Raw genomic sequence first — 27,746 nt, forward strand, 5'->3', positions numbered from 1 at the left:
GCTTTTCTACAGGGGAATTAACTGGGGAAAGTGCTGCTGGGCTTTCAGTGTTAATGCAACCACTACACCATCTGCTGGAGCCACACGCAGCTTGAGACCAGAGACTGGAAAAGGTCCTTTTTTCTCTCCAGCAACATGGCACAGTGCAGTGATTTTCAAATCTCAGTATCTGTATACCATACTTTGGAGTTCTGTCAAATCTCTGTCTTATCTGTAATATATATAAGTTGTTCAAACTCATGTGATTTAATAGAAATATATTGTAATATTTTAAGCAATATTTGTTAATTAAATTTTAGAACAATAAATTAATGTTTTTTCTGTATCATTTACTATCATTTCATGTATCTACTCATTTATGTATCAAAATGGAAAACACTGGTGTGGTAAAGAAAAGCACATTTTCTGACATCACATGTATCTGGATTTACATCCTAGTTCCTGCAGCCACTTACATGATTACATGATCTTCAGAAAGTGACTCAAACTCTCTGAGTCTTAATTTCATCCCTGGTTAAAAATATGTTCTTGAAAGTGGTTTTGGGAATTAGTGATAACATCTGTACACCACGGTGTGGTGTCTGGCATATAACTGATTGTAAGATGTGTTTACAGATATGTGTTTTGTCATTGCTCTGAATCTCAGAACAGTATCCAGGAAAATATAATGAATCAAAAACGATTCCTGGATAATTTTCACCAGAAGAAAGGAGTAGAGTAGCAGAAGGAGTTCTAGCGAGAGGAGGGCAGTTTGCTCTACTTCTGGTCGGTTCTGCATGTCAGCCTGAGTGGCCATAACCTCTATTCCCAGTATGAAGTATCAAAGTATAGGAGTTGAGCGACTGTCAGGAAATAGGATTAGTTTTGACACTGGACAACTTATTTACTTCACTTCAAGCTAATTGTTTCCTTAATGTATGAAAATTAGGTGAAAAAATAATCCTATAGCTTAACATAGGAGAAATAAAGGGATTTAATTATTAGCCAGTATTAAATATTATTTATGCATCTGAATACCTACTGTGGGTAAAGGATCAAATGTTGACTGAAAGAAAACTTTCAATTCTATATAACTTCCTGATAAGATCCCAAAGTATTTGTATTCCTACCATCTTAAAGATGTCCATCCAGCCAGTCAATGCAGCATGTTTATTTAGCTCTTACTGTGTATCAGGTGCAGTGCTAAGCCCTACATAAAATGATGAACAAAATAGATACTGTTCAATCCCTGCCCTTAGGATGTTTTAAAAGAGTTGAGGACACGGATATTAAAGTTACAATTAATTTATAATTAGTTACGATTAGTAAATTAAAATTGTGATAACTAGTAATAAAATGCATACACGCTCTCTTCTTAAAGCTACATTTAAGTGAAGATTAAAGGATCAAATTAGCCATTTTTATGAAACCAACTGTTGCTGTAGTTATACCTATTTTACAAAACTGGAAATTTAAATCTACATAGATGGAAGAACTAAAAAGAGAATTATTATATGTATTTCCAAACTAGGAAAGAAAAAATTTTGTAGGAAAAAAAAATAGAAAATTTTATCAGTCCAATTCGAGACAGACAGGAAGGAAAAAAATCAGAGAGGAATGAATGGAAAAAAACCCAGGAAAAGCATTTTAGTAGAAATAATTCCAAACATTTAAATCATAGAATATGCAAATGATTAATTGTATATGGTTAAATATTATAATACAAAGATTATCATATTAGATTTTCTAAGCCAGCTATTTGTTGTTGATATCTGTCTAAACATACAAATACACGAAGTATGGAATAAAAAAGGAAAAAAGTTTGGTATAGCAATATTCATAACAAACAAAATATAGTTTATGACAAGCATTTGCAGCAATATAAAGAGAAATTCTAAAGTATTATAAGGAAATTTCACCAAAAATGTAATACTCTTGCCCAGGTTACAACTAACAACATAGGTTTGAAACACGTAGAAGAAAAAAATGGAAAGAAATTAACATATTCCATATCTCTGGAAGAAATGGAAATTATACCAAGCAAAAATGAATAAGGATATGGGGGAAAATTGAACTTAAACCTAATTATATGTATGATCATTATATGATATATAATTCAGCTTTAATTATATATAACATTTAAGTTATATGCAGATATATAAGGTATGCCTTACCTATAAAGTTATATGTATATCCTGCATACCAAGCATATAGAGGAAATACATACTTTTCTGTTACACAGAAGCATTTATAAAGTTGGTATAACTCATAAGGAAATTCTACTTTGTATGCATATCCTACTGATTACTTTCTCTGAACATAGCAAAGGGGATGGGTTGGGAAGAGATTACTGAAAGGAGAGACACGAATCAAAAATAAATTTCATCTCTGATTATTTTACTTTACCCAACATGGGAGATAGAATGGCCACCATCCAAAAGACAAGAAATAACCAGTGTTGCTGAGGGTGTGGAGACAAGGGGGCCCTCTTACCCTGCTGGTGGGAATGTAAATTGGGGCAGCTACCATGGAAAGCAGTATGGAGGTTCCTCAAAACACTAAAAATAAAACTACCATATGACTCAGTAATTCCACTCCTAGGAATTTACCCAAAGAAAACAAAATCCCTGATTCAAAAAGATATATGCACCCCTGTGTTTATTGCCACATTATTTACACTAGCCAAGATACAGAAGCAACCAAAGGGCCATCAATAGATAAATGGATAAAGAAGATGTGGTACATATATATAATGGAATATTATTCAGCCATAAAAAGAAAGAAATTCTGCCATTTGCAACAACATGGATGGATCTAGAGGGTATTATGCTAAGTGAAATAAGCCAGGCAAAGAAAGACAAATACCACATGATTTCACATATGTGGAATCTATAAATAAAATAAGACAAAATGAACAAACAGCAGGAGACTCAGATATAAGAAGCAAATGGTGTTGAGGGGGATAGGTAAAGGGGATAAAGCAAAAAATCTCAAACATAATATAAGTTGGTCGCAGGGATGGAAGTGCAGCACGGAGAATATAGTCAGTGGTTCTATAACATCTTCCTGTGGTGCCGCCAGGCTTCTTCTCTCTGTTTCCTTTGCTCTCACAGGTATTGATCCACCTGTTCGTGTCAGCCAGCCCAGCCTGTCAGTTCATTGGTCCACTAGACAAGAACAAACAGAATCCTCTGCTGAATATTCTGATGTTCAGAAGGATGAGGAAATTTATGCCTGCTGTCTGCGGATTCTTAATCTGGTAGGAAATGCAGGACGAACAAGCAACAGCAAGAAAAACAGAAAGACAGAAAATAAGCCAATCAAAGTCAGGGTCCCCCTTGGTCCTGACGTCAGTGCTGAGGGACACCAGTGTGGTGGAAAGAGCAGTGATCTGGAGTAATGTGGAGAGGTAGGGGCCACAGTGGCAAAAAATCATTTCTGAGCTTTAATCCCAGAGGTTAAACATGTCCTTGTGAAAAGAATCAACATGCAGAATTGAGAGAGAGAGAGAGGAAAGGATGCAAAGGGCACATATTCAGAGCTGTGAAACACAAGCAGTACAGTTTGGGCGGCTTAAAGGAAATAAAATAACCCAATGGCCGGGAATGATGAACCTAGAGACCGTGTCATCTCATGCCAAGAACAGCCGTGAATTCAATAGATTAGGACATTGTAACTAACAGCAGCAATAATGATTTGTTCAATTCTGAGGTGTCCAAAGGCCAGCCCCTGGGATGGCAGCCACTGAGAGAATCCTCTGCACTTAACATAGAATCACGACTCAAATGTTAAATAAATAAATCTTGAAACCTGGGGGAGTAAACCCTTCACCACTTTCTGTGCAATAACTAGTGACCACATTTACTCACCGAATTACCGCACTTCCTTCAGATCTCTTTCTCGGTTTAGTGACTGGTCTAGGATGACAGCTATGTGAAGAGGGTACAAGATCCTGGTGAGGAAGTGCGTGGCTCTGGGACCAGATACAATTGTGTTTCTGCCCTGGATTCCTAGTAATTAATTAGACATGTGGACTAGTTACTGAAATTGTCAGTTTCATATTTCTTACTTGGAAAAATAAGGGTTAATAGTTGTTTCACAGAATCCTTGTGAGGGAAGGTCAGTGAGGCAAGGCCTTTTCCATAAGCTCAGGCGCTATTCAAAAATGTTAGCTCTTCTGAATACCAAAAAGCCCTAAGGTTAGAAATGATCTTAGTGATCATCTAATCAAATCTGACCCATTGTCAGAGTTTTCTTGGTAGCTTTTCAGAAAAGCAAATGCATAGGCTTCGCTTTCAGATTTCCTGAATCATAAACTCTGTTGATCAATCAGTTTGGGGAACCACTGATCATATTCAGCCACATAATTTTACAGAAAAGGAAAGGGCACAACTTAGTGGCAGTAAAAGGTATACAATCTGGTCTTGTGAACCCCATAGTCCAATAGTCTTTCCATGGTTCCAGGATCACCCACGGATGGGAAACTCATGGGGAGAAAAACCAGTGACTCCTATGACTCTTGAAGGCTGGTAAAGTTTCCTACTGGGGAAAGAGGTTTTATAATTTCATTTCTGGAACACAAAATAGATTACATAAAAGTATGTATTAACTGGGACAAAAAACGAGGAGAAGTCCTGAGATTAAGTCCCAACTTTGTCACTAACTACCTATATGAGCTTAAGCAAGTCAGTAAACTCCTTGGGGCTTTCGTTCCAACCCTTAAATGATGGTGATGTCTGACCGAATGACTTCAGGATATTTAAAATCCTCTTGGTGCACCTGATCAGTCCATGGCTGTTCAATTGAGTTTTGGATTAAATAAACTAAAAGTGGAGATTGCTTCTTTTTAGTGTCAGGAGACTGTTTATTAATGTAGAATGCTGAAGAACGGGAGGATTCATTCCTGGGAAGAGGAGTGCTGGGAAGGTAACAGTAGCAATTTTCAGAATGACAACGTCTTTCATGCCTCTTCTGTCCTGCTCTCTGGCCTCACCGCCTGTGGGACCAGAGAAGAGGGAGGCAGGAGCCCAGCTGTGGAGTGTGAGGAAGAGGCTGAGCTGCGCCACAAAGCAGGGGAGTCTGCTTACTGCTTCATCTACCGTGGGACGTGGTAACCAGGCCGCCAATGGTCACACACTACAGGTTTTCATTCTTGTTTATAGCAATAGAACCATACACCGAGCACAGTCATGCGCAAGTCAAGGAACCGCGAAGGGCTGGACCCCCAGGAGGTTTTTCAGAGTCCCGAGGACTGCGTCTATCTCCCAACCCCACCTGCCCTCTTCTGGCGGCAGAGTATCCTCCCAATAGCATCTTTCATGTCTTTGTTTCTCAGGCTATAAATAATGGGGTTGAGGAAGGGGGCGAGGATGACAAAGGTGACAGCAATCGCTGTGTCCCAGAACACCGAGTAGGTGGCTGAGAATCGCAGATACATGACAGCCACACTGCCGAAAAACAGCAAGAACACGGCGAGGTGGGCGGCACAGGTGGAAAAGGCTTTGTGACGGCCCTCAGCTGAGGGCATCCTGAGAATCACCACGATGATCCGGATGTAGGAGAGGGCGATGACCAGGAAGGAGGCCAGGATTTCCACCGCATGGATGGCGTCCACAATGACCACCAGGGATGTATCCGTGCAGGCCAACCTCAGCACAGGTGTGAAGTCACAGAAGATCTGATGGATCTGGTTGGAGCCACAGAAAGGCAGGGTGGCGATCCACGCGATCTCAGGGAGGATGAGGAGGAAGCCACAGAGGCAGGATCCGGCTGTCAGCTGGATACAGAGTTTGGGCGTCATGATAGTTGGGTAACGGAGGGGACTGCAGATAGCTATGTGCCTGTCGATGGCCATTGCTGTCAGGACGCAGCCTTCTGTGATACCAAGAGAGTGGAAGACGTACATCTGCATGAGGCAGCCAGCCAGAGAGATGGTCTTCTGCTCACTGACTAAGCTGGAGAGCATTTTGGGGATGGTGGTCGTGGTGTACCAGATCTCCAGGAAAGAGAGGACGCTGATGAAGAAATACATGGGGGTGTGCAGGGCCGTGTCCAGCTGGATGACGACGAATATCACCAGGTTCCCAGTCACGATAAATCCATAGATGAGAAGCAAGGGGATAAAGAATAAGAGGCCACCTTCATGCAAATGGGGGAACACAGAGAAGAGGAACTCAGTCACCATTGTCTGATTCCCACTGGTCATCAACTGTGTCATCTATGAAAGGAAGAAAAAGACAAACTCCCGGAATTAGGGTGGTGATTTCCCACTGAAAATGGTTTGGCCTTTCTGTGATCAGTGCCTTAGACTGAGCCTGGGATCCTAAACAGGCCAATTAGAAATATCCCTCAGCTGTACCTCCACGCCAGAAATACCTGAAATATTTGCTTCTGGACCCCTAAGTGGACCTTTTCGTAAGCATCCCCAACTGATGCAGAGAAAGCACGAAGTGACGTACAAAGCTAATTTTTTGGCAATATTTTCTGGAGGTTCAGTCACCTCTTTAATTTCTGAGTTTTTCTCTGCACTCTGCCCCACTGTGTTTAGATTTTGAATGTGTAACTTTCTTTCCAAAATTTCTCCACTGATGTTCATCAGAAAAGTATTTTTAAAAAAAATACAGTGATACCAGCAGGAGCTCTTCTCTCAGTATTCATGCTGCTCCCCCCTATCTAGTCCTCACGTCTAATGTGAGGCTGGTTGAAGTATTCATCTTTATCCCTCTGCCTTTTTTTTCTATTGGTTTCATAGTAACATGTCTGTTTCTTATTAGCTGGTAAGCACTCAGTTATCAGCAAATATTCCTCTTCCCCTTCTCCTCTTCCTGCTCCTGTTCCTCTCTCAGTGGTTGATATTGATCAGACCAAGTCTCTCTAGGACCACCTTGCACCTGAATAATGGCCACTGCACTTTGGACAAGTATTTAACTCCACCCTGACACATCTCAGCTTTCCAGGAAGGCTACATTTCAGAATCAAAGGAGGGAAATCATTCTCCACAAAAAAATCACTTCTCTCTTAACTATGGCTACTTTGGGAAGGAAATGTGAGAAAAATCAGCTACACTCGAAATAAGGCTCCCATCTGCTTGCTGGGTAGATAGGGCAGCTGAGCTTTTTGTGAGGCTCACTACTTAGGATGGCAGCATGCGTTTCTGCTCCCTGGGACTATTTTTAACATATTTCCGCTGGTCTCCTTATTGCCAACAAGTCATTCTAGGGATGCACATTCCCAAGAATGGCCTTACTGTCCCTCTTCTTTTCAAGACCATTCAAGGATAAAGCCCAAAGATCTTAGCCTGATATTATCTTCTCTGATCTGGTTCCAATCAAATTTGAGAGCCAAATATTCATCTACATATGCATCAGCTCAGCCAAATAGGACCAAGTGCCTACATTTCTATTTTTGCTTCTGTCGTTCTTCCCTTCCACCCTCTTGATCTCTTCTAGTTGCAATCCTAGTAGCCAATGGCCCCTAAATGTTCTCATTATCAAGGACACTGTGCTGGTTCTCACTCTGGGAAGGAGATACTCTCTCCTCTGACCCCCAAAAGTCCTTTATACTTTCTCTTTCATGACCTCTGACATCCTCCTTGCATTTTAAGTATCCACCCATTAGCATTATCTTCCTCAGGAGGAACCATGAAGGATAAATGAAATAGTGTTAACAAGCCAGTGGCCATGATACTGGGCACTCTACATATTTTATCTCATTCATTTCTGCCTATAATAGAGTAGTAGTATTCTTTTATAGGTAGAGCAATTGAGAACCAGAGAGGAGGCATATCTTGTGGTCCCGAGTCACATAGCTAAGATCCAAACAATAACTGGAAGTCTGGTCTGTGGGTCTTAGAAGTCCATTATTAGGTTTTATACCATGGTGGGAAACATAGGTCAGGATTCCCAGGGATTCTGCCTGCCCCCTACTCTGTTGCCTGCTCTGGGTACCTTGGTGTCTGAGATGAGAGGGCTGATGTGTTTTTTTTCTTCAGGTCAAAAACAGATTGAAATAAATGCACTGCAGATGAGGACAATTTATTTACATGGGATGCCTCTTGCCTTATGCCTCAGCCTTGGGGAAGAAAGAGGAGCGAAGGGCTTTGGTAGAACAAGTAGCAGTGCTTAGCAGGAGGGCAGAGCCTGCATGGGAAGGTGAGAGAGAGCAGCGCATTCTCCGACTGAAGCAGCCACTGCTCAGTCTCTTCTCTGTTGTCTTTTTTTCAGTGAAAACTACCAGAGAATGACTAGGAATTGTCATTATGGAGCACACAGATGGACAGGACTGTGGGGCTCTGAGAAAAGGCCAGGGAGTTCAGTGCTAAGTGGGTCATAAAAGACAGACAGAGTGACTGTTTTGTTGCTCTGAGGCCCTTCTCACTAGGAAGGCTGCATCATTATTCATTGTTCATTCATTTATTCAATTAACATTTATAGATTGATGATCCTCTGCTATGTGCCAGTCACCGCCACAGGTTCAAGGGCTATCTAAAACTGAATAAAACATTATTCTTGTCCTCAAACACATGAAGGACATTTTAAAATCTTCTAGAATGACAGATGATCAGCAGTGCCAAGGAACTCAGCTTACAAATACTCATTGTATAGTAAAAGGAGACTTGAATTAGATTTTAATCTTGGGGGAAAAAAAGTAAGTTTCTCTGTGACTCCGCAGGAATCCACAATTCTTTGGGCTTAATTTGTGTTGGACAGACCTTAGATATTATCAGCATCCTCATCTATTAGCTGAACTATATTCTTTCTAAGGTCCCTTCGTTCTTTCATTTCTCATTATTCTGATTTCGTAACTTATGTGATAAGGTTCTAAACATACGAAGTTTGATCCCATATAGTGAAAAAGAAAGACTGGGGCAACTTCTGGGTAAGGAAGAACTAAGGATATAAGGAAAACACCGAGTAGGTACAGGAAGAGTACAAGGCAGGCGGGCAGTCTCCATGAGATAACACCTTTTCCGTGGTCTTTACACTTACCCTGCCCGAGCCCACAAGAAGCTCCTCGGAATCTTCGCAGCAACCTGCTCCCTGCTTGTTTTTCATGAGGATATGGGTGTCTCCGAAGGCTCTTCAGGGAATAACTGGAATGGAAAGATTGTCTTTCCTGGGAGTTTCTCTTTAGATGATGCAGGATCTGAAAGAAAATGGTGCATCTTACTCTCCCCTCTAAGGGACAAATTACAGGAAGACTGTCATGTAATTATTAGATATTCCCCGGGGTCGGGTCTCAAAAGCTTTCCAGGGGCTAAATGCCCTTGTCCCTTGTCGGGAGGTGCAGCGCTGGGCACTGGAGCCCAGAACAGCTGTGGGAGTCGGAACAGCATGTCAGTATCATGCTCTGGAATAACAATCAGTAAATACTACTTTCTTCTCAGCCTTTCACCCATTTTTCACTATGTTTTCCATTCCTTCTGCTGATAATAATAAGAAGAAATATATTTTTGAGAGTTAAAATTTTTAAACATTTATCATCTCATTTGATTTTTGGGGCCTTAAGATAACAGAAACTTATTCTCGTGTGTTTCTGGAAGCTGGCAGACCCCAGTCAAGGTGCTGGCAGGCCCGCACCCTCTGCAGGCTCCAAGGGAGGATGCTTTCTTGTCTCTTCCAGTGCCTGGTGGCTGCTGGCGTTCCTGGGCTTGTGGTCACATCACTCTAACCTCTGCCACTCCAGTCTCCCACTGCCTCCTCCTCCTCCTCTGTCTTTTATAAGGCCCTTTGTCATTGCATGTAGGGTCTGCTTGCTTAATGCAGTAAAAACAATTTCATCTTAAGATCTTTAACTTAATTACATCTGCAAAAGCCCTTTTCCAAATAGAATAACATTCATAGCTTCCAAAGAGTTGGACGTGGATATACATGTGGTGTGGGGGGGGGGCATTATTCACAGGACTTCAAAGCCTTTTTGGGGAACACCAGCCCTGACTCACTGACACGAATCTACTCACACTGGGAGCAGGAAGAACACTGGGGCTTACATGCCTACGTTCACATCTTTAACAGGCACCACCCAAGGTTGGCGGTGGAGCAAACAAATCTGGCACGTGAGGCAATGTAAGGTCCCCACATGGTGGTGTTGGAATTCGAAACAAATGTTTTAGTGCGCCCATTTTGACTGGTTCCCAGGGACGTAAGTCCCTTCAGTTCCATCCCCCTCTCATCACCTGCACCCAAAGCTCTACCCATATGTAGAAACTTCCCTATTTTGTGTTGGGGCAGGAAGAGAGTAGGACTTATTGAGCCTTCCCAGATGCTCAGTGACCTGGCTAGCGAGGAATCCACCAGTCACAGCCCCGAGCCATCCTGCGGACTCCTGCTTAATGAAGGAAGTCAGTCCCCCATTCTGGGTGTCCTCCAACAGAGCAATTCCAGGGCCACACGTGTGTGTCACGACATCATCTACAATGTTACAGAAGTGATCTCACACCAGTAGAAACAGTGCTCCATAACACAAGATGAATATCTTAGATTTTCATGCTTAGTGTTACTCTTTGAGAATGACCAGAAATTGTCATTTATATAGAGATATGTTCTATTCTGGGAATGCTAGAGAACAAATAATGACTTGGGAGAACATTAGGATTAATGGCCCGAGGTGTAGCATTTAGTTCCCAGTTGATGTGATATTAAAGCCACTAGTACAGTTTACCTGAAGGTAAATCGTAAGCCATAAAAAACATAAATCCTTTTTATGTCAAAAATAATTTATAATAATAATAATTATAATTATACACTGTAGGAAGTCATATATATATATATATATTGCATTTATTCTGTAAGCTTCTTCTTTATCATGAATTAATTAATTTTTAGTGGTTTAGGAACTTTTTTAGTGAAGTGTGATTGACATGCAATGTTGTATCAGTTTCATGCATACAACATAGTGATTTCACACCTGTACATTCACCACGGTAAGTCTAGTTACCATCTTTACCTTACAAAGTTAGTACAATATTTTTTACTATATTCCCCAAGCTGTACTTTGCATCCCCATGACTTATTTATTTTATTTAATTTAAAAGAGAAAAGTCTAGCACCTAGGAACAGAAGAAGATTCTAATACTAATCAATCATATATTCAAAAGACATATAAAGTGGTAATAATGAGCTACTAAAAGTATTCTTTTTAAAGTAAGAAAGCATGGGTGCCCACTATTAAAAAAAGTTAAAACTTTGCTTGGAAGTAAGAAAAGAAAAAGAAATTCATAGCATTAAGATTGTAAGAAAAGAAATAAAAACCCTGGCATTATTTAATGATATGAAATTCCATGTGGAAACTTCCAAAAGAAGGTAAAACCAAATTATAAAAGGTTTCACAAGTGAATGGACATGTACTAATATATATAGCTTTCTTGTTTGAGGTAATTTGGTAATAACCACATTTGTTACACAAACCTAGAAAATTGTTTCAATTCTGCCAACATCCAGTTTCTTCTTAACATATTAGCAAATATTTACCATATTAGCTATTTTTTTACCATATTAGTATATTTTAGCTAAAATTATCTAGATTTACAAGTCAACATGACCAATGTGATACTTGATTCATTAAAAGTGAAAGGTATGGTGATGACAGACTAGTGACACCAATATATTTAACAATTGGATTATTATATAGTAGCACCAGTCAACATGAAATGTAATAAAAAGATATCATTGAAAATGTTAACAAAAATAAGGAGCTATGAAGGATGTATTAGACATAAATGTAGCACTTTATAAAACTGTATTGGAGGGTATCAGACACCGAAATCAATCAATCAACATGCTGTATGAATGTCTCAGTAGCATAAACATACCAATTCTACATAAATCAGTCTATTACTTCAGTGCAATTTCAATCAAAATTCCGTTGGGTAAGGAGGGGTGGAATGTGTCAAAGTGGGAAATAAGAATAAGATATTTTGAAGGAGAAGATTAGAATGTAAGGCTTCTCATACTATATATCGAAGGCTATTATAAAGCAAAATAATGAAATGCCAATGTGGTAAGCAAGCCAATGAAAGCCAAGAAAGAGACTGATGCGAATGGAATTTTGACATATGGCGGAACAGAAACAGCAGATCGTGGGTATGATGATGGACAGAATTAGCACAATAGGTCTGTGGGGAAAGGACCGATTTAATAAATGGTGCTGGCACCTCAGTTTAACCATAGGAGAAACAGAAAATAAAAGTTGTCCTGACCTCATTACCTACAAATCTATAGATAGAATGGAGATTTAATATAAAAAGTCAACTTGAATACTTTAGAAGAAAATCTGGGAGAACATTTTTATCACTTCAGGTAGAAAAAAAATCTTGAACAGTTCAGTAGATATATGACCTATAAAAGAAAAGACCAATAAATTCAGCTACATTAGTATTTGCATTTACCCTGTGGTACCATAAAGAATGTAAAAAGACAAGATACATACTATCTGTATGTGTTTGTAAATTATGCAACAATTATTATTCAAAATATACAGAGCTCCTACAATTTAAAAAGAAAATGATAAAAACCAAGTAAATATATATATAGGTGTATACACACACACACACACACACACACCCTCTTTCTCATTGATAAGCAAGGAAATGCAATCAAAACAATATTGCATTATTACATGCAACAATTGAATAGCAAATAGTTTGACCGCACAGAGCATTAGATAAGATGTGCAGCAATAGAAATTCTTGTGTTGTTGAAGGGACACAGACTTTGGAAAACAATTTGGCAGAATCTTGTACATTTGAAGATGGCTTTGTTCTACAACACAAAAAACATCATGCCTAATGGATGATTCAACTGTGTCACATTTATACAAGACAGAAGAGCAAGCAGCTAGATACTTTTACATGAATGATTCTCAGAAATATAATGTTGAGGGAATAATCAAGTTGTAAAATAATGCCTTAACCATGATTCAATTTGTATAGAGTTCAACAGGAAAAACTAAACAATATACTGTTTTCAACTCCCTATCCATGAGCTTACTAGAATAATAAACACAAACTTCAGGTTAATACTGACATGAAATACGGGAGGAAAGAGAATTGGATTGAGGAGGAGCATTCAGGCCACTTCAATGCTATTGATAATGTTCTATTTCTTAGCTGGGGTCATAGGTTCACGTGAATGACAAAAAAGTGGAAGCAGAATAGAGATAAAAGGGCAAACTACTCTTTAAAGAAAATACAGAAGGGAATAAAGAAAATAAATAAAGGCAACATAGTAGCTCTGAAGCAACGATGAATAGAGGAAGAGTATATATATATGTATGTATATATATATATATGTATGTATGTATTTTTTAAGAGTATATGTTTTAAGATGAATATATTTGAGCCTATTTGTAAACTGAATGGACAGACTACATAGGCAAGAAGAACTGAGGGTACATTGATCAGGTGGACAACTGAAGACATGGTACCTCTGCCTGAGATCACAGGAGACAGAGCTTCAGAGCAAATGGAAAGGAATTTATCTTAGATCGTAAGACTCTCAGTGAAACCGGAGTGAAGGGTACACACAATACCAATCAGTCTATTCCTGGGTCACTATCGATTCCTAAAATTAGTTAATTCACTCATGCATTCAAGTATTTTTCCATTTAACCATGCATTCGTTCATCAAATGCTTAGCAAGGGTCTGTTTTTAAATATCGCCTTTAAAAAATCTAGTCTTACTCAACAGAGGCGCCTCGACTCTCTTGTTGGTGTCGTATGTATATATCCATGTCCTATCAGGTTTTTAAAATCCCCGATTTGTTCTCAAATTCTGTTCCATTTCCATTTCCGTTGCTATTATTCCCTTGGATAATTAACACCTCATGCCTGTTTTATGTCTCTTTTTGTAGGAAAAGTAAAATAATCTCGTGTTGTGTATTTCTTTTTCCTCTGGCTTTACCCACCTAGAGGTAAATGTTAAGGTCAACTTTTAGTTTAAGAAAGGAAAAGAAGAGAGCAAAGTATCCTTCTGGTTGTATTCCCCATTCATTGTCGGGGGTGCTTTTAGAATTACAGGTCTTTCTGAGGACTAACTCATGCTTTCTCACTGGTAGATGCGGCTCTCGTGAGGCAGGAAAGGCCGTCTTCAGATCTCCTGACTCCACTGGGGACATTTCTGCTGGGACCACTGAAGTGTATGAAATCTCATGCAAGGGAGCCCTCATTCCCTTAAAATTTGTTGATTCACTTATTAATTCAATTATTTATCCATTTAACCATACATTCATTCATCAAATGCTTAGTAAGGGTCTGTTTTTAAAGGCTGTCACGGGTAACGACCCTGTGATCCTCTGTGTTCTTCTGAGGAAGTTCCGCTGAGCCGTGCTGGGCAGCTGCTGGCAGAATCTTCCGTAACATGCACGGAGCTGGGCTGCGCTATCACTGCGCTGCCCGGAAGCTGCTTTCATGAATGGGGAAAATCCTTTGCCTTCCAATCACATTTTGTTAGCTTGATTCCTCTTTTCCTTACCCTTCCGCTGTCTCGGCCGATACTTTTTACATAAACAATTCTTTCACCTCATGGACAGAAAAGAAAACTTAATATCTCTTTCCATCTGATTTCTAGCCTGCCTCAGAAACCTAGCCTCCTCTAGGTGCGGGGGCCTCATGAAAGGGGAGTGTGGCAGCAAGCCCTCCCCTAATTAAACACGCGGGACCCGGAGGTGCTTTCCCCTGGGTGCTGGGGAGGAACCTGTCGGAGGAGAGCCTCTCTCCCATTTGACAATTGCTGGAGAAGCTTCAAGTTGTGGCTGTGGTTATAACCTTCCTGTGTTTTGGACTGGGGACAATAATGATGAAGACATTTTGGAACCAGGAGGGGTGCCTTTAGGTGTCTGAAAGAGGTGGGTATGGGGCAAGGGGTGGGCCCTGTGCTTTGGTGTATGGGTGAGAGGCTTTGTTTGCTGTCTACTGGGGAGGATTCTTACAGAATCACAATGTTTTCTGTTGGTTTGAAATGAAGACGATAGCTCAGGGATGAGGGGTTTTGGCGAAATTGTGTTAGGACTACAGATGGCCCTACGATAACAAACACCTGGAGAAATGTATTAAATTTTGTCTGGGCCACTAGGTCCATGATCCTTTTCACTTCTAAGGGTTTCCGGGTTAAATTCTAATCTAGGTGTTTGTATTTTACTTAGTGGAGTAAGAAAATGGCCTTACAAACCAAACACCACCACAGAAAACAATGGAACTTCCTAGTTGAGATTCTGGGCTATCTACTCTTCCAGAAAACACAGGAGTCTTGTTAGATATAATTTTGCATCCAGGTATCTGCTTCGAATTGTCTTCCTATATGTATCTTCTTTCCTTCTTAAAGACCTTTCAGTTTTTCCCTTTTCCAAGTTTCAATTTTCTAATTCCAAAATATATTACTCACAGAGCATAATGCTAGTTTCCCTGTTCATCTCCCTGCTGCCTCTGAAAGAGGAACCCAGAATATCATACGGGTGTTAATTTCTGTCATATGAGGAGAGCACTGGGATGACAGAACCAAAAGGTATAGGGATGTCAAAATGATTAAAAAATCTCATATATGTCCATATTACTTGTTATTTAAAGAAGTTCAGGGTTCACTTGGAAGCCTCTAGGATCCACTATAAGGTCTGCTTTCAGGATTTACAACTCTGCATTTAAGAAGTCAAGTGGACGGTGAATGGGAGGAAAACAAGCCTGCAAACAGTGAGTCTAGATAGGAATAATTAAGGCAAGAAATGGCCAGAGAGTGAATTATTTTTTCTTGTGAACCCCTCTTGTTTTAAAGTAGAAGTTTTGATAAATGCAAGGGGAAATTTTGTCCCTGATATTTCTCTTGTTTCAACACAAATTTAATATTCCACTCTGTCTCTAAAAAGCAAAAGTGAAAAAACATTTGGTTGCTGTATACCAAGTAGACTTTCTATTTGTTTAAAGCCTTTCTTATTCTGGTTTCAAAATAATTTGCCTACTTATTGTACCTATTTCCAGAGCACAACTGTTCGGCTGTTTTTTTAATCATCAGTAGCTTTCTGTATGTATTGACTTATTTTAATTTAAAAAATTTGAGATACAATTAATATATAACATTGTGTGAGTTCAAGATGTACCTGTTAATTTGATGCATTTACATATTGCACTACGATTACCATCATAGTTAACATTAATTAACATCTCAGTCATGTCCTGTAGTCATAGAGGTCATATATCTCAACAACATCATTACCAGGTAGTTCAATACAGCGAAGCCACGTCTCAGAATTCTGCTGCACATACATTTATTAGCAAGCAGGGGCAAAAACCATTAACGAACCTGTTGTTGGCAGCTCCTAGAAGTCCCAAATCTCCATTCCTTAGGCTCTCTGATTAGAAGAATAAATAAAAGTTTCTATCAGAGACAAAATGTAAGAAACTGCTCTCTGGTAGAAAAGCCAACCTAGTGAGATTAGGTGATGGATGGTCCCTTCAGGGAGGATCACAGAAATGATTGCTCTCCTCCAAGCTTTATAGGCGGCTGGGGGCACTGTAGTCTCATCACTCACTACAAAGGGTTTAGTTCTTTTTCTAGCCAATCCATATATCTTGGTTGCCTGTTTTTTTGCCAAAAAGAGAAAAAAAAATCTAATGTTCTGTGTATGCCACTGTTCTCAACTGGAGTGGTTTTACTTCCACCCGTCCCTTGGCAATTTCTTGAGACACTTGTTATCACGACTGGGGAAGGGGTCTGTGCTACTGACATCTGATAGGGACGCTTCCCTCCCCCCGCCACCAGCAAAGAATGATCTGGTCCAAAATGTCAACAGTGCTGAAGCTGGGAAAACCTGCTCTATGCTCATGAATGAGCCCTGTGGTGTGGTTACAGGTATGGATATTTGAAGCTCCTGACAACCCTCCCTCTGGGTGTCAACTGCTCACTTAAAGTCTTACAAATGTTACCAAACCACTCCTAGAGTGTGATTTCTAGATTAGTCTGCTTCAGCTATTAACTAACCATCTTCAGAATACAGATTAACTTGTACGCACAGACATATCACATGAGTCTAAGCCGTAGTGTTTTAAAGTAAATTCAGTAAGTTTGGGTTTTCTTTTTCACAAAGGAAACCTGTACCAGCCCTTCAGTGTTTACAATACTTGCTTTAAAATGGTCTTATTCTTATCCACACAGGGGATCATTTTGTCACAACTCATTTTGGGTCTCCAATATGTCATCTCAAAAAGTGAAACTGACCGCCTATTTAAGCTGTCTCTAATTTTATCATTGTAATAAATATTCCAGTGAACATCTGTGTACATAATGTTTTAATATTTAAAGTATTTTCCTTAGGCCACGTGCTATAAGGCAGGCTCTAAACACTCACAAGCTTCTCAATAAAAATTGCAATTGCATTCAGGAGAGTTTGTATTGATTTATATGTCCAAATAACAAAATCGTTTGCTTAGCAAACAGAATAGTCGATAACATAGGATATTACGATTGCTAAAAAATATTTGCAAATCAGATAGGATCACTTTATAATTGGCAAAACAACTCATGCAGTATATTTTATTTAATCAACCTCATTTCAAGGCTGTTGAGCTGCTGGAAAAGAAAGTTTATACTTGTTTTTTGGAATGTAGGTAGAGTTGTATTTGATTCCATTAACCCAACAAGTGAAACCACTGAAAATATGGATCAGGAGGAGAATCAAACAAAGGTGACTGAGTTTTATTTCTCTGATTTCCCTCAGTTTGAGAATGGCAGCCTCTTACTCTTCATCCCTTTGCTCTTTATTTATGTGTTTATTATTGTTGGAAATTTCATGATCTTCTTTGCTGTCCGGCTGGACACACGTCTCCATAATCCCATGTATAATTTCATCAGCATCTTCTCCTTCTTGGAGATGTGGTACACCACAGTGACCATCCCCAAGATGCTCTCCAACCTGGTCAGTGAAAAAAAGACCATTTCTCTCATTGGCTGCCTCCTGCAGATATATTTTTTCCACTCACTTGGGGTCACGGAGGCCTTCATCCTCACGGTGATGGCCATCGATAGGTACATCGCCATCTGCAACCCCCTTCACTATGCAATCATTATGACCCCTCGTCTGTGCCTCCAGCTCTCTGTTGGCTCGTGTGTCTTTGGCTTCCTCATGCTGCTGCCAGAGATTGTGTGGATGTCTACCCTTCCCTTCTGCGGCCCCAACCAAATCCATCAACTCTTCTGTGACTTTGAACCTGTGCTGCGCTTGGCCTGTGCAGACACATCCATGATTCTGGCTGAAGATGTGATCCACGCGATTGGCATCCTGACTTCCGTCGGTATCATCACCCTCTCCTACATCAGAATCATCGCTGTGATCCTGAGGATTCCATCAGGTGAGAGCCGTCGGAAGGCATTCTCCACCTGTGCAGCCCACATCTCTGTTTTCTTGCTGTTTTTTGGTAGCGTCGGGCTCATGTACTTACGCTTCTCTGTCCTGTTCCCACCACTGCTGGACAAGGCCATTGCAGTGATGTTTGCTGTCTTTGCCCCACTTTTCAACCCGGTAATCTACAGTCTGAGGAACAAAGACATGAAAGACGCCATCAAGAAAGCCTTCTGTCCTCAAAAAACGTTCAGTGTCTCTGGAAGCCCATGAGAGTCCAGACACATCCAGTGGAAGAAGTATCTCCTTAAATTTAAAACACTAACAAGTCAGTTCTAAAAATGACTGTGCATGCTTTATGGTCTTGTTGTTGTTTGGGCCCACTTTCCAGTTTTCTAACCTAAGAACTATGTTTCATCTGTTCGATATTTATTTCTTACACATCGAAAAATTTCCCTCACCTACTCTGGAATTCTTCACAATGCTCTGATACCAGCTCTTTTTTTTTCGTCTTAGAAAGATTAAGATGTACAGCAGTGAGGTGGTTTTAACCTCAGCACGAAGCCTGGCTTCCTAACGATTCATCTCAGAGACCTTTACGCCTCCATAGGTTGTGTCTAATCTCCTACAAGGATCACGGCGCTCTTAATGCCACTGACTTAATGATGTTTATATCATGCTGTTCTTATCAACTCCTTTGTGAGTTATGTTTCATGTCGTTTTGAAAATCCCAGAACACACACTCTTGGAAGCTTGAAGATTAAGTGGATAAAATATATAGCCTTGGGACCCCCAAAAAGGCATACATTATCTAAAGATAAATAGTGATACCTCGATGTGTTTGTCTCTAAAAATCGAATATCACTATGTCAAAAACGATCCATGTTATGCTCTGTTGCATTAAAATGCCATGCCACGTCATAGCTCAGTGTCTTGGTTTGTACTGCTTTTCTGCTCTGGAATGTCCCTTCCTTCCTTTGTTTCTGCCTTGAAGATACGCTCGCTACTAAAAAGTTCACACACATTTTATACTTTGGGATAAAGCTCCCTGTCTTCCGCCCACAAAACCACACTGGTATTTTTAGAGGCAGACGAAATTGCCTCTAGAAGCTTTTGCCCGGCTCCTGTGGGAAGCAGACTAAGGAGGCAGGCCGATTGGCAGTGGCAGCTTAGAGGGCAAGAGGTCAGCCAGTAGGTGAGGGAAGAAGGGAGATGCGCGAAGAACGCACATATTCGCAGTACAGGACACAAGGAAAAAGTCCCAGCTTCCGCCAGGCGGCTGGACAAATTCCGGGACCCGTCTGGGGGCGCTAAAGTGGAAGAAAAAGCTAGCTTTCAACTTGGGGTCAGCTCCAGACCCCTCCGTCTCCCAGGACTCAGGGTCCCAGCTCTATCCTTTATCCCCTTTCCCTCCTGTAAATGAAAATCCTCTCCTGTATTATTGTGGGCTTTTTGATATCTATGAAGAAAATTTTTGTGTGAAGAAAATGATATAGAAATTTCTTTGGTTATGAAATTAAATTTATTTGAAGTAAACATTCAGAAACCTAGTTCCTTGTTCTTTGAATTCCTGCCAAAAAATCTTAGTATTCCATTTATAAAGCTAATAGATTTTTTATCATTCTACTATTAAAGTTTTTTGACAAACATTTGGTCTGATTTATAAAGTTGGCAATTGTATCCTTTTTAGCTACATTTAAATGTGATCTGCACTATTTTGTTTTTAAGATTTTCAATTTTCTGACTCAACAAAGAAAGCCTTTTTATTTTTTAAAAATAACCTTTATGATCTAAAAAAATGTAGCAAAACATAAATACCACTAATCTTAAATAATTTTAAAGGTTTCAATACTGTGATTAACATGGTAAGATTTCAATTTTAAATAATAAACCTAATATGTTGATTAAATGTCAATTTTATTGACTCTAACTTTTATCTTAATAAAGTTGATTTAAAAGACAAATATAAATTTAAAAATTTTAAATTAGAGTTATAAGATTGATATGATTTTCTAATTGGTCAAATAATGCAAACACATCAAATAGTAAATATGTACAAATTCCTTAGTGCAAAATATGAATAATGTTTGATTCTATGAACTATTTTTGTAGTTAGCTCTAAAATCTTGCAAAGTTTTAAAGATACTGCCCAGTAAGGAAGTAAGTATGTGACCCATTTCTTCATTCATGTAACAAATATTTACGGAGGTTACTATTCCAGGCACAGTTTTAGGCACTTGTGATAAAAATGAAAAAAAAAAAAGAAAAAAAGGGAAGTCCTGTCCTTATGTAGCTTATGCTGTGGGGAGGGGAGACATTTTAAAAATACATATTAAAAATAAACAAAGAAAATGAACAAATTATAAAAACTGCATGTTCTGTGGAAAACAGAAAAGAAAATATTGCAGGATAAGAGGATCTGTTGTGGGAAGGTAGGTCCTAACCTTCATTACAGTGGCCATTTTAGACCTAATTTAGAAGGTTGCATTTGAACAAAGATTCAAAGAAAATGAAGGAGTGAGTCATATGGCTCCATGGGGGCAAAAATGATCCAGGCAGCCATGAAAGCTAGTGTACAAGCCCCAAGGTGGCTGGTCTAAGGAACTGAGTTGACCGATGTGGTTGACATGGACCAGGAGATGGAGACAGATCGCGGGGAGATGAGCTCAGAGAAATAAGAGATGGATAACATAGGGCATTGAGGGCCATTGTAAAGGTTCAGATTTTCCTAATTTACTCTGAGAACTGGAGCCACTGAGAGTTTGGAGCACAGGAGGGATGTTATCCAATATGGAGTTTGAAACCACCATGGTTGCTTCTGTGTTGAGAAGACCATGAAAAGAGGCAAGGGCAGAGCTGGAGTCCCTAGGAGGCTATTGCCATAATCCTGGTGAGAGATGACCATAGCCCAGATTAGGATGCTGGCAATGGAGATGAAGAAATGGGGTTCAATGCTAGGTACAGTCTGGCAAGAGAAGTAACAAGATTTTCTGATATACTGAAAATAAAATGTGAACAAGGGGTCAAGGATGAGCATCTGGAATGATGGAGTTGCATTAACTGACACAGAGAATACTTCAGGAAGGAAACGTTTTTCAGGAAGAAAAAGATTTTACCTCTTGTTAGGGTGATCTGCCAGATTATCTTATAAGGGATATGGATATAGAGAATCCCACATTGTGGTAAAATCTTCATTGGAACCTCTGGTCCTGAAACCATAAAACTGTTAGGAGAAAACATAGGAATAAAACTCCTTGACATGTGTCTTGGTAATGATTTTGGGGGAGGTGGGGTATGACACTTAAAATATGAGCAAAAAAGCAAATTAGAAACAAGTGGGACTACACCAAACTAAAAAGCTTCTGCACAGCAGAGGACACCATCAAGGAAGTGAGAAGGCAATGTACAAAATGGAGAAACATATTTGTGAAGTGTGGTAAGGGGTTAATATGCAAAATATAAAAAGGACTCAGAAGACAACAGCAAAAAACCCAAATAACTCAATAAAAAATGGGAAAACGACCTAAATAGATACTTCTACAAAGAAGATAAATGAAAGGCCAACATATACATAAAAAGGTGTTCAATCTCCCTAGTCATTAGGGAAATGCAAATTAAGTCACAATGTGCTATCTCCTCATGCCTGTTAGAATGACCACCATCAAAAAGCAAGAGATAACAAATGCTGGTGTGGCTGTGGAAGAAAGGGAATCCTGGTGCTCCATTGGTGGGATTTTAGATTGGCACAACCATTATGGAGGATCCTCAAAAATGAAAACTAGAACCACAGCATGATCCAACAGTTCCATTTCTGAGAATATATCCAAAGGAAATTAAAAGACTAACTTGAAAAGATGTATGTTTACTTGCAGTATTATTAACAATTGCCAAGATGCAGAAACAAACTAAGTATTCATCAGTGGATGAATGGTTGAAGAAGTTGTATATATACATGCATATATGTATATATATGTGTGTGTGTGTGTATATATATATACATACACATATATACCCATACAGTGGAATATTATTCAGCCATTGAAAAAAACAAGGAAATCTTACCATTTGTGACAACATGGATGGACCTTGAAAACATTCTGCTAAGTGAAGTAAGTCAGAGAAAGAAATACTGTATGATTTCACTTATATGTTGAAACTAACAAACCAACACACTCATAGAAAAAGAGATCAGATTTGTGGTTACCAGAGGTGGAGGGTGAGAGAAGAAGGAATTGCAGGAGAGTGGTTAAAAGGTATAAATTCTTGGTTACAAGATAAATAAGCACCAGGGATATTATGTACAGTATGATGGCAGTTGCTAACACTGCTGTATGATATGATGAGAAAGTTGTTAGAGTAGATCCTGAGTTCTAATCATAAGGAAATAGTCTGGTTTCTCTATTCTTTTTTTTTATTGTATCTAGATGCAAAGACAGATGTGAGCTGAACCTTCTGTGGTAATCAACTCTCAATATAAGTGAATTAAGACTTCATGCTGTACACTTTAAACTTATATACTGATGTATGTCAATTATTTCTCAATAAAAGTGGAAAAAATGTACATTCATGTAGCCTATTTGTTCTGAGAAAAATCTCTCTAAGAAGGCTCATACTTTTAAAAGACTCTTGGAATTCCCAACACTAAGTAGAACTAATGAGAAAAAAATCAGAGAAGGAGGTGTCTACTGATTAATCCACGGGGAAATGGAATTTCTGTTTTCCTCTAGTTATCTGGGGAAATCCTCTGGTAGAGAGATCCCTCAGAAAGCTTTTGAAATAGGTACAAGTCTTTCCTGCCTAACTGAAAGGACTTACACTGCATGAGCCCAGGAAAGGGAAGGGACCTCATTGTCTCTGCCAAAGGTAAGAGGAGAGGGCATGTTGGTTCAAGAGGCAGATTTGTCCTGTGTCAGGGAGAAAGTAAATTGGCTGCTGGGTAGATAGAGAAGGAAAGGATGCTTAACTTGTGCTCTTTCTGTTGACTTAAATAATAACATCTGGGGACATATTTGAGATTGCATGAGTGGTTGAATGGATTCAGGCTCAGTGGAGAGGAGCTACCCTTATGCTGTTTTGTCTGGGCAGGATGGATTGAATAACCAAGATTTTTCTCACCAGTAAAGATATTGTTCATCTGCTTTCACAGTCAAATGTTATAAATTATTTCTGATCCAGGAGGACATAATTTTATTTACTGCTCTCTGTTTCCAGTCAAATGAATGTAAACCAAATAAGATAATGTATAAAGGGCTGTCAGATAGACTGGAAGAGCCTATTTCTGAAAATCCTCATCCCATGGTACTGACTCTAATCACACAGGCTTTTGAGCCAGGAGTCAGACTCCTCACTGCATATGTATTTTTGAAGTAAAGGGCAGGGTAGGAGTGATTTTGTACTCATTCATTCTTTAATTTCTATGCATTGAACTCTTAAAACTACTTTCTTTATTCAAAACTTTTACATAACTTAAATCTCTTCCCTTCCTCTTTCAGAGAAGGGTCAACCATGATCTGGTTGTTCCCCCTCAGGTCTTAGGCCAGTCTAGTATCTATGCGAATTTCAAGTCAGCCCTGGTTCCATTCTTTTTCTCTCAGTTTCTCCAAGCTCTTTCTGTTTAACTCCTCTCAGCTTTGCAGAGTCCAGAAGACCAAGAAGGGCAAGTCTATGTCAACGGTCTTCTACAGGCCTGCACCTCTATCACCCTTCTTCCCTATGCAGTGTTGGGTTTTGCAAAAGTGATAACTTAAAGTTACTACTGAAAGTTTCCCTAAAGTTGTGGGTCACTATATTTCATTTACATGGAGCTGAGGCTTTCTTAGGCACAAAATACTTTGTCTTAGATGTTGTACTTGGAAATCTGAGCAAAGACTTGTAATTAAGCTGCCATTGAAAAGTACCATCTAGCTTGGGATGCTATTTTCTCAGCCTATGTGGAAATATTTTTAAGCCAGGTTTCTGTATTTGTCTGGGCTTTTCTCACAATCTGACATATTAGGTCATTATCTAATATAGTAGCCTTTTATTATTTTTCCAGGAGTCTCTTCCTAATATAGTTCTGTTCTTATTACTCCCACTAATATTTTTCCTTCCTATTCTTTCCCATAATCACCAGAAGCCCTTTATCTGCTGGCAAATAACTTCTGCAATGCCTATAGTGTCTGTTTGCCTCCTTTGACTTCTTTCATTCAACAGCATGCTTTTGAGATTAACCCATGTTGTGTGTAGTCAGCAGTTAATTCATTTTCACTGTTGCATAGTATTTCATTATATGGATGTACCACTGTTTGTTTATCTATATACTAGTTGGAAGCCATTTGGATTATTCAAAGTTTTATAAATAAAAGCACTATAATAAAAAGCACTAGGTTTGGTATGGTCATTAGTTTTCATTCCTTTTGGGAAAATACCAAGGAATGGCATTGCTGGCATATGTTAAATGTTTGTTTAATTTTATAAGAAACTGCTAAACTCTTTTCCATAGAGGCTGTAACATTTTGTATTCACACCAACAATATGTGAGACATCCAGTTGCTCTACATTCTTCCCAGCATTTGATATTGCCAGATGTTTTGTTTCTTGACTTAAAAAATTGTAATCATTCTTACATACATGTAATGGTAATATATCTCACTGTAGTTTTAATTTATACTTCCCTAATGACCAATGATGTTGATGCTGATCATATTTTTCATGGATTAATTTACCATGTAGATGTCTTCTTTGGTAAAACGTCTGTCGAAATCCTTTGTTAATTTTTTATGGGTGTTTGTTATTATTGAGTTTGGAGTTTTCATTAATTTTGGATATGTCTTTTGTCAGGTATGTGTTTTGCAAATACTTTCTCCCTGTCTGACTTTTCTTCACATTCGCTTAACATTTTAGTTTGCAGAGGAAACTTTTCAATTTTGATAATGTTTAATTTATTAATGTTTTTCTTTTACATATCATGCTTTTGGTTACAGCATGTACATTTTTGTCAAATCAAAGGTCATAAAGATATTCTCTTCTTCTTGCTTGGAGGTATTTTATAGTTTTTAGCTTTACATTTCAGTCTATGATCCATTTTGTATGAATTCTTGTATATGGTGCAAGATGTTTTTAGCATATTTATGTCCAATTTTCCCAGTACCATTTGTTAAAATACTTTCCCTTCTCTACTGAATTGTTTGAGCATGTATATGAGGGGTTTCTTTATGCTTCTAGAATTTTCCATTGCTCAATTTCATACAGGTCCCTTCTTTCTGTGCTGGCCAGTCTCTGCCAGCTTTATTTTTTCTGCTGTTGGGAGGCTTCCACCAAGGCTCACCTTGATATTTGTGCCTGAAAACCTTAACCTCTTCCCTAACCACACTCAAAGTTTCTCTGGGTCTGATAAAGGAGCAGATTCGGGACACTAAGGATTTTCCAGAAAATGCAGAATACAATTTTACAACTATATAGAGAGGGGAAGAAAACAAAACTATAAGTTGTGACTGTGTAATCTATAGCCAAGAACCATTTGTGAATTTACCTGGTATGTGTTTCAAAATGATTTGGGGACTTCTTATAAAAGGTGATTATTTGTAGTACCCCAAGATTTTATTTTTATTAATGTAGCTTACATTAATGTATAATATGATATTATAAATAGCTTATTTGCTTATTCTGTGTCTCCTTGATTAGAATATAAGCTTCATGAAAGTAGAGATTGTTTTCTTCACTACTGAATTCAATAAGATAAACCTACAGTTGTGCTTAGCACATAGTCGGTACTAATGGAATATATCTGTTTATTGAATCCAAGAATAATACAGACAAATCATCTACCTAAAGCATTTCTTCCTTTGTCTCTTATATGAGTCAACAGACCTGACTCTTTATTTTTCATCTAAGGAGTGAGCTCTGCCTTCTTACCCATAACCATTACGGCTGCTGAGACATGGTGAGGAGTAACCAGACCTCTGCAGTGACAGAGTTCCTCTTCTCTGGATTCCCCCAGTTTGAAAATGGTAGCTTCCTCCTCTTCATTCCTTTGCTCATCATCTACATATTCATTGTTATTGGGAATCTCATTATATTTTTTGCAGTCAGGTTGGACACTCACCTCCACAATCCCATGTATCATTTCATCAGCATTTTCTCCTTTCTGGAGATCTGGTACACCACAGCCACCATTCCCAAGATGCTCTCCAATCTCCTCAGTAAGAAGAGGACCATCTCCATAAGTGGCTGCCTTTTGCAGATGTACTTCTTCCATTCTTTGGGAAATTCGGAGGGGATTTTGTTGACCACCATGGCCATTGACAGGTATGTCGCCATCTGTAACCCTCTCCGCTACCCAACCATTATGACCCCCCAGCTGTGTGCTCAGCTGTCTGCGGCTTCCTGCATCTTTGGATTTCTTGTGTTGCTCCCAGAGATCGCATGGATTTCCACATTGCCCTTCTGTGGGCCCAACCAAATCCATCAGATCTTTTGTGACTTTGAACCTGTGCTGCGTTTGGCTTGTACAGACACATCCATGATTCTGATTGAGGATGTGATCCACGCAATTGCCATCATCTTCTCTGTCCTGATAATTGCCCTCTCTTATATCAGAATTGTCACAGTAATCCTGAGGATTCCCTCTGTTGAAGGACGCCAGAAGGCTTTTTCTACATGTGCATCTCATCTTGGTGTCTTTGTGATGTTCTACGGCAGTGTATCTCTTATGTACCTGCGTTTCTCTGCCACTTTCCCACCCATGTTGGACACAGTCATTGCCCTGATGTTTGCAGTTCTTGCTCCCTTCTTCAACCCTATCATCTATAGCTTGAGAAACAAGGATATGAAGATTGCAATCAAGAAGCTTCTCTGCTTTCTGAAGGTGTTTAGTACATCTGCAAGCTGATGTTAGCACATGAGCACCTCTCATTTTGGATATTACTCTAACCTACTAAACCATAACATGGACATGTAACTCCTTCATTCTTACACTGATATTTTCTCTCCATTTATCTCAGTTCTTCTTCATATGTACATGTTTGTTCTATTTATACATGTTCAATTATGATATAATGGACTCCCTGTTCAGACATGCACAGATGGAAAAATAATAGAAACAAAATACAATGTTTAAGCCATTAAAATATATTTCATGAACATTAATTTTATTGTTATTATGTAAGTATTATTGTTCTATTATTATTATTTTATAAGCATCAGTAACATTATAGGTAAGCATTAGTAACAACTACAGATTATAAAATATAGTGGTTAAAAGCATAAAATCTGTAGATGAGGTTTGGATTCATATTTCATTGGTACTACAAACTAGTTTTGTGACCTTGCCCAAGTGATTAATTAATATCTCCACATCTTAATTTCACCATATATGAAATAGGTGTAAAACTAGTATATTGTAAAAGTAGAGCTTCATATGGCTATTATGAAAATTGAGTTACTATTCTATGCAAGTAGTTAGGATA

The 27,746-nt window shown here is 39.0% G+C and overlaps 2 protein-coding genes and 1 pseudogene across 2 annotated transcripts; 2 read left to right on the plus strand and 1 right to left on the minus strand.

The window, feature by feature from the left end:
- Positions 1-5,236: 5,236 nt before the first annotated feature.
- Positions 5,237-6,249, minus strand: LOC118930901 (olfactory receptor 6K6). The gene has a single exon (XM_036922925.2). The coding sequence runs from the start codon at positions 6,194-6,196 to the stop codon at positions 5,237-5,239; it is 960 nt and encodes a 319-aa protein (XP_036778820.2). The 5' UTR covers positions 6,197-6,249.
- An 11,364-nt stretch (positions 6,250-17,613) lies between these two features.
- On the plus strand, positions 17,614-18,611 carry LOC118930883 (olfactory receptor 6K3-like; annotated as a pseudogene).
- Positions 18,612-26,218: 7,607 nt separating this feature from the next.
- On the plus strand, positions 26,219-27,169 carry LOC118930906 (olfactory receptor 6K3-like). Its single transcript, XM_036922929.2, has one exon. It carries the CDS (start codon positions 26,219-26,221, stop codon positions 27,167-27,169), a length of 951 nt encoding a protein of 316 aa, XP_036778824.2.
- Positions 27,170-27,746: the final 577 nt, after the last annotated feature.

Source organism: Manis pentadactyla, chromosome 19 (assembly GCF_030020395.1).
Source record: "Manis pentadactyla isolate mManPen7 chromosome 19, mManPen7.hap1, whole genome shotgun sequence".
NCBI lineage: Eukaryota > Metazoa > Chordata > Mammalia > Pholidota > Manidae > Manis > Manis pentadactyla.